This window comes from Apostichopus japonicus, chromosome 5, assembly GCF_037975245.1.
Source record: "Apostichopus japonicus isolate 1M-3 chromosome 5, ASM3797524v1, whole genome shotgun sequence".
NCBI classification, from domain to species: domain Eukaryota; kingdom Metazoa; phylum Echinodermata; class Holothuroidea; order Aspidochirotida; family Stichopodidae; genus Apostichopus; species Apostichopus japonicus.
Window position 1 is genome coordinate 22461072 of NC_092565.1, and position 16691 is coordinate 22477762.

The 16691-nt window shown below is 35.6% G+C and overlaps 1 protein-coding gene across 2 annotated transcripts in view; it reads left to right on the top strand.

Annotated features, from left to right (window-relative positions):
* LOC139968066 (small ribosomal subunit protein mS39-like) overlaps positions 1-16691 on the top strand; it is a 33114-nt gene that overhangs the window by 7711 nt on the left and 8712 nt on the right. The window contains exons 13-25 of one of the 2 annotated variants that reach the window (XM_071972405.1): positions 521-601; positions 1343-1371; positions 2399-2505; positions 3032-3110; positions 3782-3872; positions 4297-4385; positions 5169-5248; positions 9294-9362; positions 10496-10537; positions 11068-11131; positions 11504-11598; positions 12201-12276; positions 13943-14014. In XM_071972405.1, coding sequence (XP_071828506.1) covers positions 521-601; positions 1343-1371; positions 2399-2505; positions 3032-3110; positions 3782-3872; positions 4297-4385; positions 5169-5248; positions 9294-9362; positions 10496-10537; positions 11068-11131; positions 11504-11598; positions 12201-12249 — 875 coding nt within the window. In that variant the 3' untranslated portion in view covers positions 12250-12276; positions 13943-14014. Of the gene's footprint in view, positions 1-520; positions 602-1342; positions 1372-2398; positions 2506-3031; positions 3111-3781; positions 3873-4296; positions 4386-5168; positions 5249-9293; positions 9363-10495; positions 10538-11067; positions 11132-11503; positions 11599-12200; positions 12277-13942; positions 14015-16691 lie in introns of those variants that run through there. The other variant, XM_071972404.1, reaches the window with a different exon arrangement.

Here is a 16691-nt window from a genome sequence, read left to right on the forward strand (position 1 = left end):
TTTTTAAATATACATTTGCTTGGTGTTTTGAACCATGTTTAAGTGGGTTTTTTGGGGGGGGGGAGGGGGGGTTGGCATGGTTCAGTGTTTTTATTTGAATTAAACTGACAAGGTAATTCAGTTAAAGGTTCTGTCTAATGGATGTTTACACATCACAGTATCTGATGACCACATCCTTTAAAGGGGCGGGGGGGGGGGGGGGGGAGACCGTCCATTCAACATTGCGGCAGTGCATCCAAGGTGAACATAGTTGTTTCGAAAACCATTGAAAAGAACAAAACCAAACACCATATCATTATTCACACACCAAAAAAAGTTCAATTTATGGCAGGATCTGCTCCTTACCATTGCACAGCAGGATTCTTGAATACGACAAGAGAGTTCTGCTCCCTAGTAGGATTGTGACCCGGGAACTGGGTGATTATGGAGGGAGGGGGATGTTATGTTACTACTACATCACTTCTCCTTAGTGAAATACAGATACCTGCTTCAATAGACCTTTCCTTTTCTTTTTTTACAGATTTGCCTCCCAACGATATAATCTATGACATCGTAGATACCATAGAGGGAGAGGAATTTACTTACCAAGATCCAAATGACAGTAAGCCTCTGAATGTTTAAATTGTAAAACTTCCTCCCAAGTGCTTAAGTTAAGAACAAAATGCATATAGTTATAGTTTTATTTTGCATCAGTGGTTACAACAGGTGCTCCCACCTTGAAGTAAGTCCATGGTGTTACATTAATGTTTACACTTTGAAGTAAGTCCACGGTGTTACCAAAATGCTTACACCTTGAAGTAAGTCCATGGTGTTAGCTAAATGCTAACACCTTGAAGTAAGTCAAAGGTGTTACCATATACATCCTATTTACACCTCATTGCTTCCATTTGCGTGGTTTGGTGCTGTGGAGGTAGAGGGAGGGGCGAGAAATTTTCTCCTTCACATTGTATTGTAGGCCCTAGCCAATGATCAGTGTAGGGGTGTGATTCAGATACTCAGAACCCACATTAGAGTTTTCTCTTTGGTAATGTTTCATAACTCCTTTGACAGTTTAATACTATTTAAATACAAAGTAACAACAATCACTGCAAAGAAGATAAGGTGTTTCTTATTCAAATTAACTTGGCATACAAATCCCCGTGTAGTCGTCATGACTACATTAAAGGAGTGTTCTAATACATTTAATACTTTATATCACAACTTAGATATTTCACATTTTAACAGTATTTGTAAGGAACATTCCATTGCAGTAATTAATTGAGTGAATCTGCAAGTAATTAGAATGTGAATGGTTTAATAATGAGCAGAATCTAATTTTTTTTCATGTTTCTTTTCCTTGCAGTGAACTTTTTCAAGAATGCTATGAATATTGTAAGTACAGTAGAAATACTGTAGTGACCTCCTTTATGTAATACAAGACTTCCACTGTGTATATGTTACAGACATTTAATTGGTATTCTCAACCACACCTATGATTGTATTAGTAGTTTGCATACAGCCTATTATAATGAATGTTAAACAACAGTTGGCAGCATAAGAAAAGCCTTTTAAACTCATGCAAATTCCAGCTAAAAAAGAGGTAAGCCAATATTGCCACCTCCCTTCCCCCCTCCTCTCACTCTGTTTCGTTGTCGTTGCAGATAGCCAAACAAGACATGGTTAAAATAAGTGCATTCATTTGGTGTACTCATTTTTAAGTTTTCATTCAACAAAGTTTATACTTTGTAAGAACTAACTGTTCAAGATGATGAAAAGTTTCTACACCCAGTTGGGACAAGTTTTTCTGTACTGTATTGTTATGTCCCGCTTTAGAGCACTCGTATTGTCAGTGCGAGCAGTATGAATATCATGTTTCTATCAGATCAAGGTTAGGAACTGTTTGTACTGTCAATACCAGTGCTTTGAGAGCATAAAATTGGAGTACAGTTTAGAGAGGTATTAGCATTAGGAAAATTGTCCCAACTGGCTGAGTTTCTACGTGATCCATCTGAATATTCATGATAAGGTATTGAATATTCATTACTATGGTAAGATATTGAATATTCATTATTTTGGTAAGATATTGAATATTCATTATTATGGTAAGAAATTGAATATTCATGATTATGGTAAGATATTGAATATTCATGATTATGGTAAGATATTGAATATTCATTGCTATGATAAGATATCAAATATTCATTTATTATGGTAAGATATTGAATATTCATTATTATGGTAAGAAATTGAATATTCATGATTATGGTAAGATATTGAATATTCATGATTATGGTAAGATATTGAATATTCATTGCTATGATAAGATATCAAATATTCATTATTATGGTAAGATATTGAATATTCATTTGACAAAATTTGACTGCTTTGACCTTCCATTCCACCTCTTCCTGTATTGCAGTGCTTTAATTTGAAAGATGTCCGTCTTGCTTACCGCATAGATGCCCTGCTCAACACAGGCAGCAACTACAAACTTTGTGGTGACACCAGCAAGCAGAGTTTATACTAGTGAGTCCCTCTCTGCTTAGAAAGTAAACTTTGTCATAAAGAGGGGAATTGACAAGTATAAGGAAAACATCTGCTTATGAATACAAAAAAAAACAGAGCGAAACATTGGTACATTAGATTTGACGTTCTGTTTCCCGTTGTTCAAATAAGTATAAGTTAGAATTAAGAGATATTTCCATGAGTACTTAAGCTTACTTCTGGTTATTTCCGCACCCCCCTGCCCATCCCCCCCCCCTGCATTGTAGTCTGGCTTCACCGATCCCAGGGCCACTCCCCTTTTTTATAAAATCCATGATTCTCTGGTCCTTCCATAAAGGTTCAGGGTCTGAAATAAATCAGTGGGTCGAAATTTTGAATTTACATCCCCCCCAAACCCACTCGGAACCATCGAAATCCTGGGAATCAATCCTTCATGGTAACAGAAGAGAGACCTCAGTTGGATGAGGATCTGTATGGCAGAAATGTAGGAGAAAATCTCACTAAATATGTTTGTTTGTTTTCTCTTTTTTTGGTTTCTGGTATTTAGTTCCCGGTTCTTACATTTAATTTGTCTAATGGACAGTGCAGAAGCCATGTATGAGTACTATGAGAAGTTAGTGCCCTCGGTAAGTTTCTTTTTTTTTTCGTCAGTGCCTTTCATAAAAATGTCATCTAGTTTTCATCTAAAAATTGGAATTTGCATTACTGTGAAATGCTTTTCAAAGTACTTATTGAAGTTTGATTAAGTTTTCGCTTTATAGTTTGTTACTGGTAGGAGGAAGGATGTGATGAAGAAGATACATGTGCCATTTGTAAAGACAGCCAGGATGTTTTAGTTTATGCTCCCTTCAATTTGGAGTTACCCCCTCAAGATTTAGTCATTTTCACATGTTCATGTGATACCATATAGTGATAATATTGTCATTTCGAAATTATTATTTCCTATTATCTTATTTTCCACCCAGCTGGGAAATATTATTATTTCCCAGGAAATGTCCAGTCCTGGTTAAAGAATCAAAATTTATTTTTATAGTGCTTTCATTACACCTGTACATTGATTATTCAAAGCAAAACAAAATACTGTGTCACAATTTTCACAAAAACCTTCAATTTCGTTAGAAATAGCAGAAGTTTCAGCCATTTAGTTGTTGTATCTTGGTTTAGGGAGGGGAAGGGTAGGGGATGGGGAGGGGAATGGGGAGGGAAGGCGTGGGGGCAGTTGGGGAAGTATCAAAAGTTGATGTCCCTGTTTATTGAATCATCCACTTGTAAATTATATTTTGTTTCTGTCTTATAGGGTTTCATACCCAATGGTTTGGTATACATGGATATGATGAGATCTATACAAACAGCGGGAAGTTTTGAAAAGCTTCCTCTTATCTGGAAAGGTGAGTCAATTAATGAAAAGGGAATTAGAAAGGAAACCTAAACTTATATAATTAACACTCTGAATTCTTTTTTGCCTTTTAAAAGAGTGTCCAAAATAAGGAAACAATGTTGGCGTAATTTGTCATTGGCTTCCTCACCTGGCCCCTCGTCCAAAGAAAACTTTTCTGCTCGCACTACAAACGTGGATATAGAATGATTAAAGTTTATAGCATGTGTAATTATATATTATCAATCCATTGTAGTGAAATATGTGTAATAGAAATTGACAGAAGATAAATACCCAAGACACTTATTATGGCACTTTTGGAAATAGTTCAAATGAAGACTATTTTATTTTGGATTTAATCTTTTGCAACAAAGAAAGTTGGAGTGTTAATCATTGTTACAGAAATGAATAATTTTGTATCTTTTTCTGTCTAACAGATATGTGCATTTATGGACTGAGGTACAGACAAGAAGGTGTGGACCTATTACTGCAAGTAATGGCCACAGCTGAGTCCACAGATATCAAGGTAAGTTTCCGATGAATCAGTTTAATGAAAGGTGACGAGATATACTCTGTACTCGCTTTGTTTGCATCATGATGTGTAACTTTAACACAAAGGTGTGAATGCAAAGGTTTGAACAACAATGTGTGAACAAAAAGTGAGTTTCTTTGCAGAGCAAATGATATAACCTATTGAGGAACTTCCTCTTTGTATTGGCTGAACATCTGTCACAATCTTTCAAGGTCAATCACCAATCCCCTGCTTGTGAAATTGACCATCTCCATCCTCAAAACTTTCGAACTAAGGAAAACTTGACCATCGGGTTCTCTTGAAAAATTGACACTTTGATTATCTCCTGCTTGGAAAGTTTACCACCTGTTCCATTCTTACAACATTGATCACGTGCTTCGTTCTTCGTTCCAATTTTTTACGCTATCATGTAAAGTAGACTCTTTGACCTGTCCTTGTGTCCAGTTGACCTCTGTCCCCCCCAACCCCTTACCTAGATCAAATTAATCACCTTTACCCTCCTTTGACCATATGTTTCCTACTAAGAAACTTAACCTCCTGTCTGCTTGGAACTAGAGCACTTTTGAAGATAATGCAAATGTACTATCTGTGAACAAATCGTTTGAAGCCATAATCATTATCAACACACACAAGAGTCTGTTGCAATCTGGGTTCATTGTTGTGACACAGGAAGTTGTGAAAATAAATACTTGCATTAATATATGAATATTTATGTAGTGTGCATTTTATTATCTGCATATTCATGAGAGTTCCAATGGTTTGTACTTTGTTCGCCAGGTATTGAAAGAGCTTGCAGCTTTAGCTGACGATATCCAGAAGGCCTTCTTGGAATCACAGAACAGAAGGGATCAAATGAAGTACGTTGTTTATATCAATTTCTTAATCCGAGTAATCCAATGTAGAATACATTTTGTATTTATTGTAACATTAGCGCAAACCTCACCGACATTGCTAGGACTTTTCAAGGAATATTCCGGTGTCTGTGGTTAATTTTCTGCATGGTTAGGCCTAAACCACATCCTCATAATATTTCGTACAGCAAAGATACAAAGTTTTCAAATGTGGTGATATTTTGTAAATTCTGTTAAATGGCTCCATACTTTCTTCCTAATAAATTAAATCATCTGTTCAAAGAGGAAACTAATATTCCTAAAAAAAAAAGTTGCATTTTGATGATTTTCTAAGCAAACATCTGACACATGTAATCACAATTCAAAGACCAATCCATAATAATTTGGGACTGTAAACCTTTTGAAGAACATCTGCCCGGATGATTGCATCACGAACCATCAATTGTGATTCACTTTCTGCAGTAAGGGAATGTTTGCCAGTCAATAAAGGTCCATGTAATCAACCATAACTCATGTGAGGGACACAGTATCGATAAATTGATTTTTGGGTAACATTTTGGAACATTTCTCTCTTTAAAATAAATGTTACATCGTCTGGAATATCCCTTTAATAGCTGTCTGACTTTCAAGGATAACTTAAGGCAGAATTTATGTCTTGATAATATGCCAGCCCCCCCCCCCCTCAAAAAACATTAAAGCAGTGCTATTTTCTTGTTTAAGATATTCACCTTTTATAATATGTTAAATCTCTGGAATGCTCCTTTAAGGCTATATTGATGATGATGTCATCTCCTTGGTGTAGGTCTTAATATTATTGTTAACTGTTTTATAAATACTACCACCAAACAAACCAGGTTCATTTAACTTCATAAAATCAACGGAGCACACTCGGATGACATTCAACACCATTTGTCTTTGACAAGTTAGTAATAAATTGGAAACAAGTTTTATATTTGAGGCCATAAAATTTGATTTTTGACCTAAATTTGACCTAAGGGTCTGTGTTTTTATACTACCTGTGAGTGGTCGAGCCACTTTAATGATTGTCTTTCCAATAAAAAAAATTCGGAGGGAAATGGAAATATAGCTTTTTTCCCCGCCCATATACAAAACGCAAGAACAGCATTGGTGTTGTTGAAGCAGTATCAGGCCACAAACTTATCATACGTTAATACTCACTTAATTATTTATTTGTTTGTTTTTAGAAGCCTGAAAGTCTCCATAACTTTGATCTTTTGCCGCCACTGTACTGTTATCAAAATTATGTCGCTATGGCAACTGCATAAACTAAGCATACAATTTTTGACCCCAATCTGTGATTTCTAATCTCTGTTCGTATGTTCGTCAGTTGAATTTATCTACTTTAACAAATTGCGTGTCCAAACGCTCATTCCCACGTTAATTGTATACAGGTTTTTACACTCACTTTAAAAGGATGAACAGCTTGACAGATTATCTCTGTTATTTAAGACACAAACCGAGCCGCCATCTTTGGTTTGTCGACACAGAGATCTGTATTGTAAAAACTTACCCCTGGATAGTGAAGAAAAACCTCTCTGTTTGGGAGAAATCCTAGTTTAAATGTCGTGTGTGGGATCTGTCAGTTTCTTAATCTGTTATGTCATAGTGCCACTAAGATCTGAAACTAATTTCATTTCATATCTTCAAGTTAGAATGTTAACAATGTTGACACTGAACAAATACCATCATTAGGTTAAATGTTTAATGATGCAGTATTTGTATAACCCCACTCCATTACAGAAAACACTCATTGAAGTCAAGTGAAACATAACAATGGAAACACACGTGGCCTAATCATGTCATATTTATACTTGATCAAGTCTTCAGCCATGTGTGTGTGTGCGTGTGCGTTTGTTTTTCTATCTGACTGAGGACTTGAACAAAAGAATTCCAGGTCCTCTGTTGTAATTTCTAAAGAATCACCACGTCCTCGGAAGAATTCTATTGTTTGGGGTATTGTTAAGGTTAGGGTAAGTGGATTTGAACAATGGAAAATACAATGGGGTCCTCGGTCTGAATGTAATACAAACATGCGTGTGTGTGTGTGTGTATGTGTGGAGGAACATTAAATCTTTCATATCTCCAAAAGGAATATGATTTTATTAGCGGTTTAGGGAAGTTGTTCATTGTGGATTTAAATGGGAATAAGATTGGATTAGAACTTAATTTAATTTTATAGACTGAGGTTAGCATTATTTGTCTAGATAATGTGTGGGTTGTGGGTGGGGTGGTGATATCAATACGAAACCTTCCTCAGGTCCCAACAATGCATCTTTTGTGTTGATCAAATTCCCACATATCATTCCCTTATCAACCATCATAATTTTTCTCTTTTTAAAATAATTTTGCAAAATTTGCTGCAAAAGCATCGTTATGACACCTCCATTGCCAAGGGATAAAACATCTTAGTGGCGTTTGCTATCCTTAATTGATCGAACAAACTTTGAGGGGTCGGGGGGGGGCGGGGCAGGAAACATTGACTTACTGCCTATGTTTGTCATGTTATTCAAAATTATTATTAAATTTAAATATAAAATGCAGTATTAAAATATAATGCAGCAGGTTAATAGAACAAAACAAATGGAGGAAATATAGTGCTGACATGTCATAGTATACAAAAAAACAAAATATTTTGAGACGAGGTTTGTGTAAATATACCGAGGGCAAAGTTCTATACGTCATCCGATCTTCTGAGACAACAAGGAACAACCAGTTCCTGTTCGGACAACCAAAATCAACTTATTGCGTTGTCTGGCAGACTAGTCAGTTACCACAAATTCAGATTACATTGTAACTAAATAAGCCTACACTCACGTAGGTAAATAGGCCTACCCGCACTTCGGTAAATAGGCTACCCGCACATAGGTAAATAGGCCTACCCTCACATAGGTAAATAGGCCTACCCTCACTTAGGTAAATTGGCCTACCCTCACATAGGAAAATAGGCCTACCCTCACATAGTAAATGATATAAAATTGGTATCACACTTGATCACTTTGGAAAAATAGAAATATTGGTATGCCGATGGTCCACTGGAAGGGGAGTTTTGCTGGCCCAAAGCTGGTGTTCTATGCACCAGCCATTACACATCCATCACTCCTACAGTGTACATATTGTTCATTCTTTGTTATTTTGGAAAATTTATTTGGACAACCAAAATTCATGGACAACCCAAAAATTATACCTGGTTTGTCCAACTGACTTCCAGAATAAAATCCTTAATTATTTGCCAGGATGGCTTTCTGTGGTATTCATCTTTAAAATATCTTTGATGTCTGGAAATGCTTCTTTAATGACAAAAAAATCAATGATTCTTTTTGTCTTGGAGTCCAGGCCTAATTATTAATGTTAAACTATTGTTGCACAAAGCTTGTATAATTCTACCAATAGCTTCATAATACCAACACATTACTCTGGGATGAAATCAAACAAAAAATCCCTATTTATTTTTGTCTTAAGAACTGACCTTACATAATGTTTGGTAGACTGTATCATTCAGCCAATTTGATTGATGTGCCTACTGTGATGAAATGGTGGTTTTTATTTAAAAAACCAAGAGGTATAGTGTAGACGAGTTATTTGTGCTGATGTGGGTTATTTGTAATATAAAGTTATTCTTCATTTATAGTGTTTCCATGTAAAGACTTATTCTCAGTTAATTTTGAGAGACTTTAACCTTACACTGTGAAGCTCAGCATGAACCTATTCTTATCTGTATAATTGCATTGTCCCTGATGTATGGGGTCTGTGGAACAGTCTTACTGTGTGGGTATTTTGCAAGGTACTGGTCAAAGGTCATTTTTAAATGACTTTTATTAATTGGTGTGTATAATGACAGTGAAAATTCCATAGTCATTCTATTTTCTTTTCCATGTATCTGACAATCATGGACAGACTGATGCCAACAGTGCTTTCAAAACTCCACATGGTACTATTAAACTGATGGCATCAGTCAAAGAAAGTACTGTCTTCAATATTGTCAGATTTAAAGGTGGTTAATTCTTATTTTTCATGGTTTTATCGCACTCAGATGGAATATTCTTGGGTTGACCAACCTTGCGATGGTTTACATCCGAGCTCAAGATATTGGCAAAGCCTGGTACGTCATTGTATTGTTTTAATTTTCTGATATTTTTATTTTCATTCTTAAAGCAATGCCTTAACTTACTCTACCCTCTTGTTTTCCAAAATGAAAAAGATTGGATTAAATTGGTAAAGTTGTTTATAGAGATAGTACAGTGATCTCGGTCATGAAAAGGAAACGTAACCCACATGACTTGAATGGAAAAGCTCTTAACTATTCAAAACTCTTAATTTCAATTTATGTACTCCAGTATAAATATAGAAATATTTATAAAAATGGGTAATAAAATAATAAAAGTCTTAAAACAATATAGTTAATGCAAATGTTAGTTCATGCAAAATATATAAAATCTATACCAATTCTATGCTTTTTCTTCTCATAGCACTAGAAACTTCATAATTAATATTTAAGTTGTGCTTATTGTTGAAGCATGCTCTAAGGTATGTTCATGATGGTAGAATGGTATATGGTAACTTTGCGATGCTGAGAGAACAAATATTCTTTTGAGTTCAAGGCTAAAGATGATCTCTTTGATCTTTCTCTGTGCTTATAGTTTTATCCTTCAACTACTTTTATTTTACTGATGTTTTGACCAGACTCCACCTGGTTGAGATGGATTTGTACCTGTGTAAAAAAGTCAAAGCAAGGAAAAATTTCCGTAACTTTGCACATGCGTTAGATTTTACAGAAATACTTCATGCAAATGGTTGAAATATGCTTACTTGATGTTTCCTTCTTCTGCTGTATAAAGTTTAGCCATTTCGTTCAAACCGTGTGGATTAAAATTTTGTCAGACAAGTGGTTACAAATTTGACAAAGAAAGAAACATAGCAGTAACATTGTCGGTTAGTGCAACTACATATAACATGCAGTAACCATATAAACTGAACATGCTCCATGTAATTTTTATGGTATAAGTTAGTACAACTACATATGTAGAACGTTCAGTTACCATATATACTTAACATGTTAAATGTAAATTCTTATGGTAAAAGTTAGTGCAACTACATATGTAGGACATTCAGTTACCTTATATACTGAACATGCTCAATGTAATTCTTATGGTACAAGTTGATATAAAAATGCTTGTAATAGTTCTTGCTCATAAACTAAATTGGTGTTGTCATATCTTGCCTTTTCCACTGCAGGGCAACACTGAATATGCACGAGAAGCTAAAAAAGACTCCGGGGTAAGTTTAAAAAGTCCTGTTTGATTTCCCTCTTGATGATGTTACAACACATGTTTGTCACCCACCACATGTTTATTTTCACTTATCTTCCAAAAATTCACTGCAAATTAAAGCCTCTGTTTGTCATGTGTAACATATAATATAATATTTGATGTGGAAAATCAAATAGTTTTATGGATCTTTATGAGTAAATTGTATCTGAAATAGCAGTTCTTTTTGAAAAACCAAGTTAACTAAAACACACCCCTTGCTTCACAAACAAAATCATTTGATACATTTATATGTTTACCTGTGCAAGTTACTGCTTGACATTGGATCTTCTGCTGACTATGATTCTAATTTCTATATGATTTATATTTCTATATGATTTTTATTTCTATATGATTTCTATATCATATTTTCTATATGATTCTGATTCTATTTTTAGTTTTATTCTATTTTATTTTATTTTCATTTTTATTATGTATGATTCTAATCCACTTGCTGACATTTTTTAAGAATCTTATGATTTCTGTTTCTATCGTTGCTAGGCAAGCAGTCTTGGAAGATTTCATCACCCTATGTTGTGATACAAAGAACTTGGAGAAAGCCCTGGTAGGTGGAAAACTACCCACTGTGAAAGTAATCTACAATTTTCTACATTTCGCTAAAATAACTAAACTTCTCATTCGATACCAAACAGAACGAGGCATGGGAGATACTTTAGATTAAACTGTTTGATTTAACATTTAACAAAGTACTTTACAAGGAAATGATAGTATGGAAGATAGATAAGAATTAATTCATCAATCTGTAACATTTAATTATTTAGGGTTACGTCGCTGACTCCAGAATTGATCTGTGCCACCATTACATTGAGCCTAGACTTTAACCATATAACATTTCTCTCTGTTTAGGAATGTTTAGATCTGTGCCACCATTACATTGAGCCTAGACTGTAACCGTATAATATTTCTCTCTGTTTAGGAATGTCTAGAAATGGCAGTTCGAAAGAGTCTTGCCTTTGCACCAGCTTTAGCCGAGAAGATTCGCCAGGACCCTGAACTTACAGTCGAGCAGAGGTATTTACGTGTCTAGTCTCTTACAGTACCAGGAAGATTAATTTTCATTACTCTCAGAATCAGTTCCATCTCATGTTTTCTTTGAAAGGTGGAGGGTGGGTTTGAGGGCGGGAGGAGGGGGGGAGAGGGGGCAAGTCTTTGGGTGGTACTAATTGCCAACATCCACCATTATTATATTCTTCCAGGAAAGAAACGATTTGTATTCCTGAGATAGCTGTGGTTCAAATACCACTCTGGACAAATAATTTTTTATGTTTATTTGCATTGTTAAGATCTAATAACCTTGTCAGGCTTGTCTTTTTATGACCTGTTCATATGCTGTTTCAAAGTATGAATGAAAAACCCTATTTCTCCCCAATTAGTGTTTACACCTGGTTGTAAATTCAGAATTCATGTTTTTAGATTTAGTTTGTCACCCAAAGTACTTTTATATTTTCCTTATACATCAGTGATCATTCCATGGTCTTCTTTACATTCCGTCATGAGTTTTTCTATGTCACTTACGCTATGAAGTTTCTTGTTTGTATAAAGTTCTTCCCTTCTTCATATTTTGTTTTGTTTTCTTGCATTAATCTGCTCCTTTTTAACTTTTCTCGTTATAGCAAAAAGATAACAGAGATTCTGAGGACGGAAGATAGCAACCTGAACTAAACTCGAAGCAAAAAGTGTGAGAAAAAGGTAAAATTTGATTCTTGTTCCCAAATTAGATATTTGCATATTCTTTTCTTCTTTAATTACATGATCGTACAAGCAGTTGAAGGGTCATCACTATTGACAACATATATGCTAGAAATTCTGATAATGGTCCCTCACATTCAAACTTCAAGGAGTAGCATATTGCTGCCTTCACAACCATTTTGTTTTTTGTTTCTCACTGAGACATTTAATGGTTTGTTTTTTTGTCTCACTGAGACATTTAATGCTTTGTTTTTGTGTCTCACTGAGACATTTAATGGTTTGTTTTTGTGTATCACTGAGACATTTAATGGTTTGTTTTTGTTTCCCACTGAGAGGTTTGTGTCCCACTGAGACATTTAATGGTTTGTGTTTGTTTCCCACTGAGAGGTTTGTGTCCCACTGAGACATTTAATGGTTTGTGTTTGTTTCCCACTGAGAGGTTTGTGTCCCACTGAGACATTTAATGGTTTGTGTTTGTGTCCCACTGAGAGGTTTGTGTCCCACTGAGACATTTAATGGTTTGATTTAACACTCATTGACATCCTGACACAAATCTGAGAGTCAGAAACTTTCAGAGAATACTTTGAAAACTTTTCAATGTTGAGACATTTCTGATGACTAGTTAATGCCAGCTTTCCGAACATGGAGTTTGTGTACCCCTAGATGGTCTGTGAAAATTGGTGGGGGGGGAGGGCGGGGTTCCATTCTGTGGGGTATCCATAAAGCAATTGGGTCAGTAAAGCCATGGTGGGGGGGTGCATTGTTGAACATTTCTTATCATCCATTGGTGGTATGAAAAACTTGAGAACAAAATCTTTCAGCTTTAATTTGAGTTCAACCACAATATCTCTCAGTGGCTATCATTTATTTCATGAACTGTGTGTTTTGGATTATCTAGTGATATAAATCTATTGTAACCATAATTTAACCACAATTAAGATTTTTATTGATAATTTTTTTTCCCCCATCTCTTTTTATATAAGAGTAATTTGAAAATCACCTTATGTAAAAATAAATTTGCTCACTTCTGAGAGATACCATGTCACGTCAGTTTCTGGTTTGTATTTTGTTTACCCCCTGCAAAGTTACCTCCTGCAAAGTTGCCCCCTGCTGAGCTTCCTAATTTGTAATTAACCTATTCCAAATTAATTTGTTGTGGCTTATCCAGGGTACTGCTTGGTCAGGGTTCATCCTTACCCATTTTTTCTTGTATTAAAGTTCAAGCTAAGGCAGCTTGAAGAGTTGTCAAGAGGGGCTGGAAGGGGAGAGGAAGGTACCGGGGGAGGAGTCTCATGTTATGCAACTTCCTTCCAAATTAATTCTTCATGCTGTAAAAGTCTCACTAAAGATGTTTACCATTTACATGGTATTTTACCGATATCTGCGTCCTATGTGTATCAGTCCTAGTTAGCTAAACTTGGAGTTAACATTACTGTAACATTAATGTTAACTGGAAGACAACGGTACACAACCTTAGGGTCACAGCCCTATGTTTGGGTCAAAAATCCCAGCGTTTGGGTTGCGAAAGATTTTTGATGGGACGCAATATCGTTTCAGAAATTGCGGAAGATATTGAACTTTTAGTTTAGGCTTTACCAACCACCGACAAAGATCTAACAAAGTAAACTGGTTGTTTATAAATATTGAGCTTCTGTTTGCACTTCAGAGTTTATAAATGTCAGGACGGCATCGTCTCATCTCCAAGGACAAGAAAGCAGAGACAACTATCGCATTGACAACAATATTACACCAGTGGCATGATAAACTTGTTGGGGTTTGGGGGGGGGGGCTGTGATGATGATTCGATGGGTTGCTGCTGCTGCGGAATGCTAAAAACTTAGGTTGGGTCGTGGCCTAAAAATGTAGTGAACAGCTGTTCTAAGACACAAAACATCCACATGTTGCACGTGGCGAAGGCCGCCAGATGGCTTGTAACTTTCTACCCATCATTGATGGATGTCCATCCAGACCACGTGACTGAACTAACCACACAAATGCATAATCAGTAATCCTGTGTGGACAGTAAACTTTGTCGTACCAAATGAAACTGTTCCCGATTGTTGGGTTTGAAAGGCACCAGCCAGTTCTGCTTGTTACCCGTCCACAAAGTCAGTGAGTTTCGTTAATCATTTGTGATGGAAACCATCCTTGACGATTGACTGACAGCCACTTGACTCAAACAGTATTGTATATTTTTTGTTTGTGCAAGATTGAATTCTCTTTAGGTCAACCAGATTCATTGTTGGGAGATAATAATATCAGTTGTTATCGAGTCCAATGTCGCCCCCGGTCTTGTCATACCGTTTTGGGACAATGTCACTTACAAGGAGGAGAACAATACATAGAAACGCTACAGGATTACAAAGTCCAAAAACACAGGTTGTTTGTCAGCCTATTGTTGTTCAGTGTGTCATTGTTTACCAGAGAATGTTTTCTTTTGTCTTTTAGCTCATATCGAATGATTGGGGTCTGATAACTGTGTCATGTTTTTCTCTATCAAGTTTGCAATCAACTGTTAATTTGACTTATTTCTGTAGCAGCCAGCATATGTATATGAACTTAATAAGAGTCAATACTATGAAAAGAAAATGTCTGGCTCCTGAAAGATGATCAATTTATTGCATTTCTTTGAAAATGAATGACTAAGCTTGTTTAGATGGCCACCAAAAGTGTCTATGCAATTAATTACAAATCAAAGCTATTTGAAAGGGGGGAGGGGGGGGAGGGTGTTGTTCGGTAACTTGGTGTGGCATAAGTAACTGTTTCTTAATAGGTTTTTTTCAGTTAAGATGTACTAACCAGCTGGAGGTTATTTACTTACTTGGGATCTTTCTAGGAGATTCTCACCACATAGTAGGTTTGAAAAAGATGTTCTTGTTTTGTTTTTTGCCAAACATCACAATAGTGGCATTAATTTTGTGCAAAATTTTGGTACTTTTCAAACCAAAGTGTTCAACACTAAATCTAGTCCTATTGAAATTTCGTAGATGTGGCCATTAAAGCCTAGCCTACTTTGCATATTAGAATGGCTGAAGATTCATTTATATAATACTGAGGTTGACTACAGGCAAAATGAATTTGTACATTGCTTAAGCAAATAGGAATTATTTCAAGTTTAAAAAGTTTTTTATATAATGCTGTAAGTTCATATATGACTTCTGATATGATATCAATTCTGGGAGTATTACTTCACTTTGTTGTTGTCCATGGATACACAGATTAGGATGTTTCTTTGTTTGCTAAGAAGTTTAGTAAGACAAAAAAAAACAATTCTGTTCATCTTTAAAGAAAATCAAGTAGTGGAACAAACACCTTCAATTATTTGCTGTAAATTTGTATAAATGTGTAGATGTTAATATCTCACATTTGTGCAGCACGGTGTAGGTTTATGAATCTTATTTCTAATAAAGCACTGAAAATAAGATAACTTCTGTACTTTCGTGGTGTATTTTATCATATATTTAAATCATCACATGATTATCTCATGACAGTTATGATCACCTCATGATCCCCTCATGATCTTATCAGCAGTATGAATAGGTTCATTAACTAATTAGAGGGATGCTGCAAGTTAGTTTTTAATCAGGTTTATCCAGTCAGGGTTCAGTACTATATTATACACTCTATAATTTAGTTGCAAAGTTTAAGAGTTCAATTTACACTGTCATTTGGGGTTGGCTGTAAACTAATGTCACTTTGTTCACAAATATTTGGATAACATTGAAATTACACTTAAAGATTGTTTTGTTTAAGACCAGTTTAATGATCTCATGACATATGTAATGATCACATGATGATCACTTCATGAAGTTATCAGCAGTGTTTAGGTTCTCTTTAGGCCTTGTTCACATTTGAGAACCCAAGGAGGAGCCTAACTCTGCAAGGTCGTAGCTTGGAGGTCCGCATACTCAGCATCGAGTACTATAACTAGCTACTGCAGACATTAATACTACGACTACATCTCACATTGCGACATCAAATTTTAAAAGATTGGTAAAATTTCACTTGTATCGAAGCAGAGGAAGTTTTGTTTGATTTGAGGAAACCAACACTTCGTAGGCCATGTCGCATGTGCTCCTTAGACATTAAAAGGTAGACATAAGTGAATTATTCTTTAGTTACTAATGTTAGTTTGGTAAATGCTAAATAAGGCACATTGTCCATCTGTGCTACAACTTCGGGGAACTGGAGATACTCGTGTTTGAAAATATTGTATATGGCTATGGCAACATCATGTGTTAGTTTTATTATTATTATTACACCGGTGCTTATATAGCGCAAAATCCCAGGGTTCAATGCGCTTATCAAAACATACAGAAAATACAATTGAATACACTTAACCATAGGTTTTACAGGCAGTTGATCTGCCCACTCCAAGTAATTTCGGTATGGTTCTAATGTCAGTGTTCTTTGCC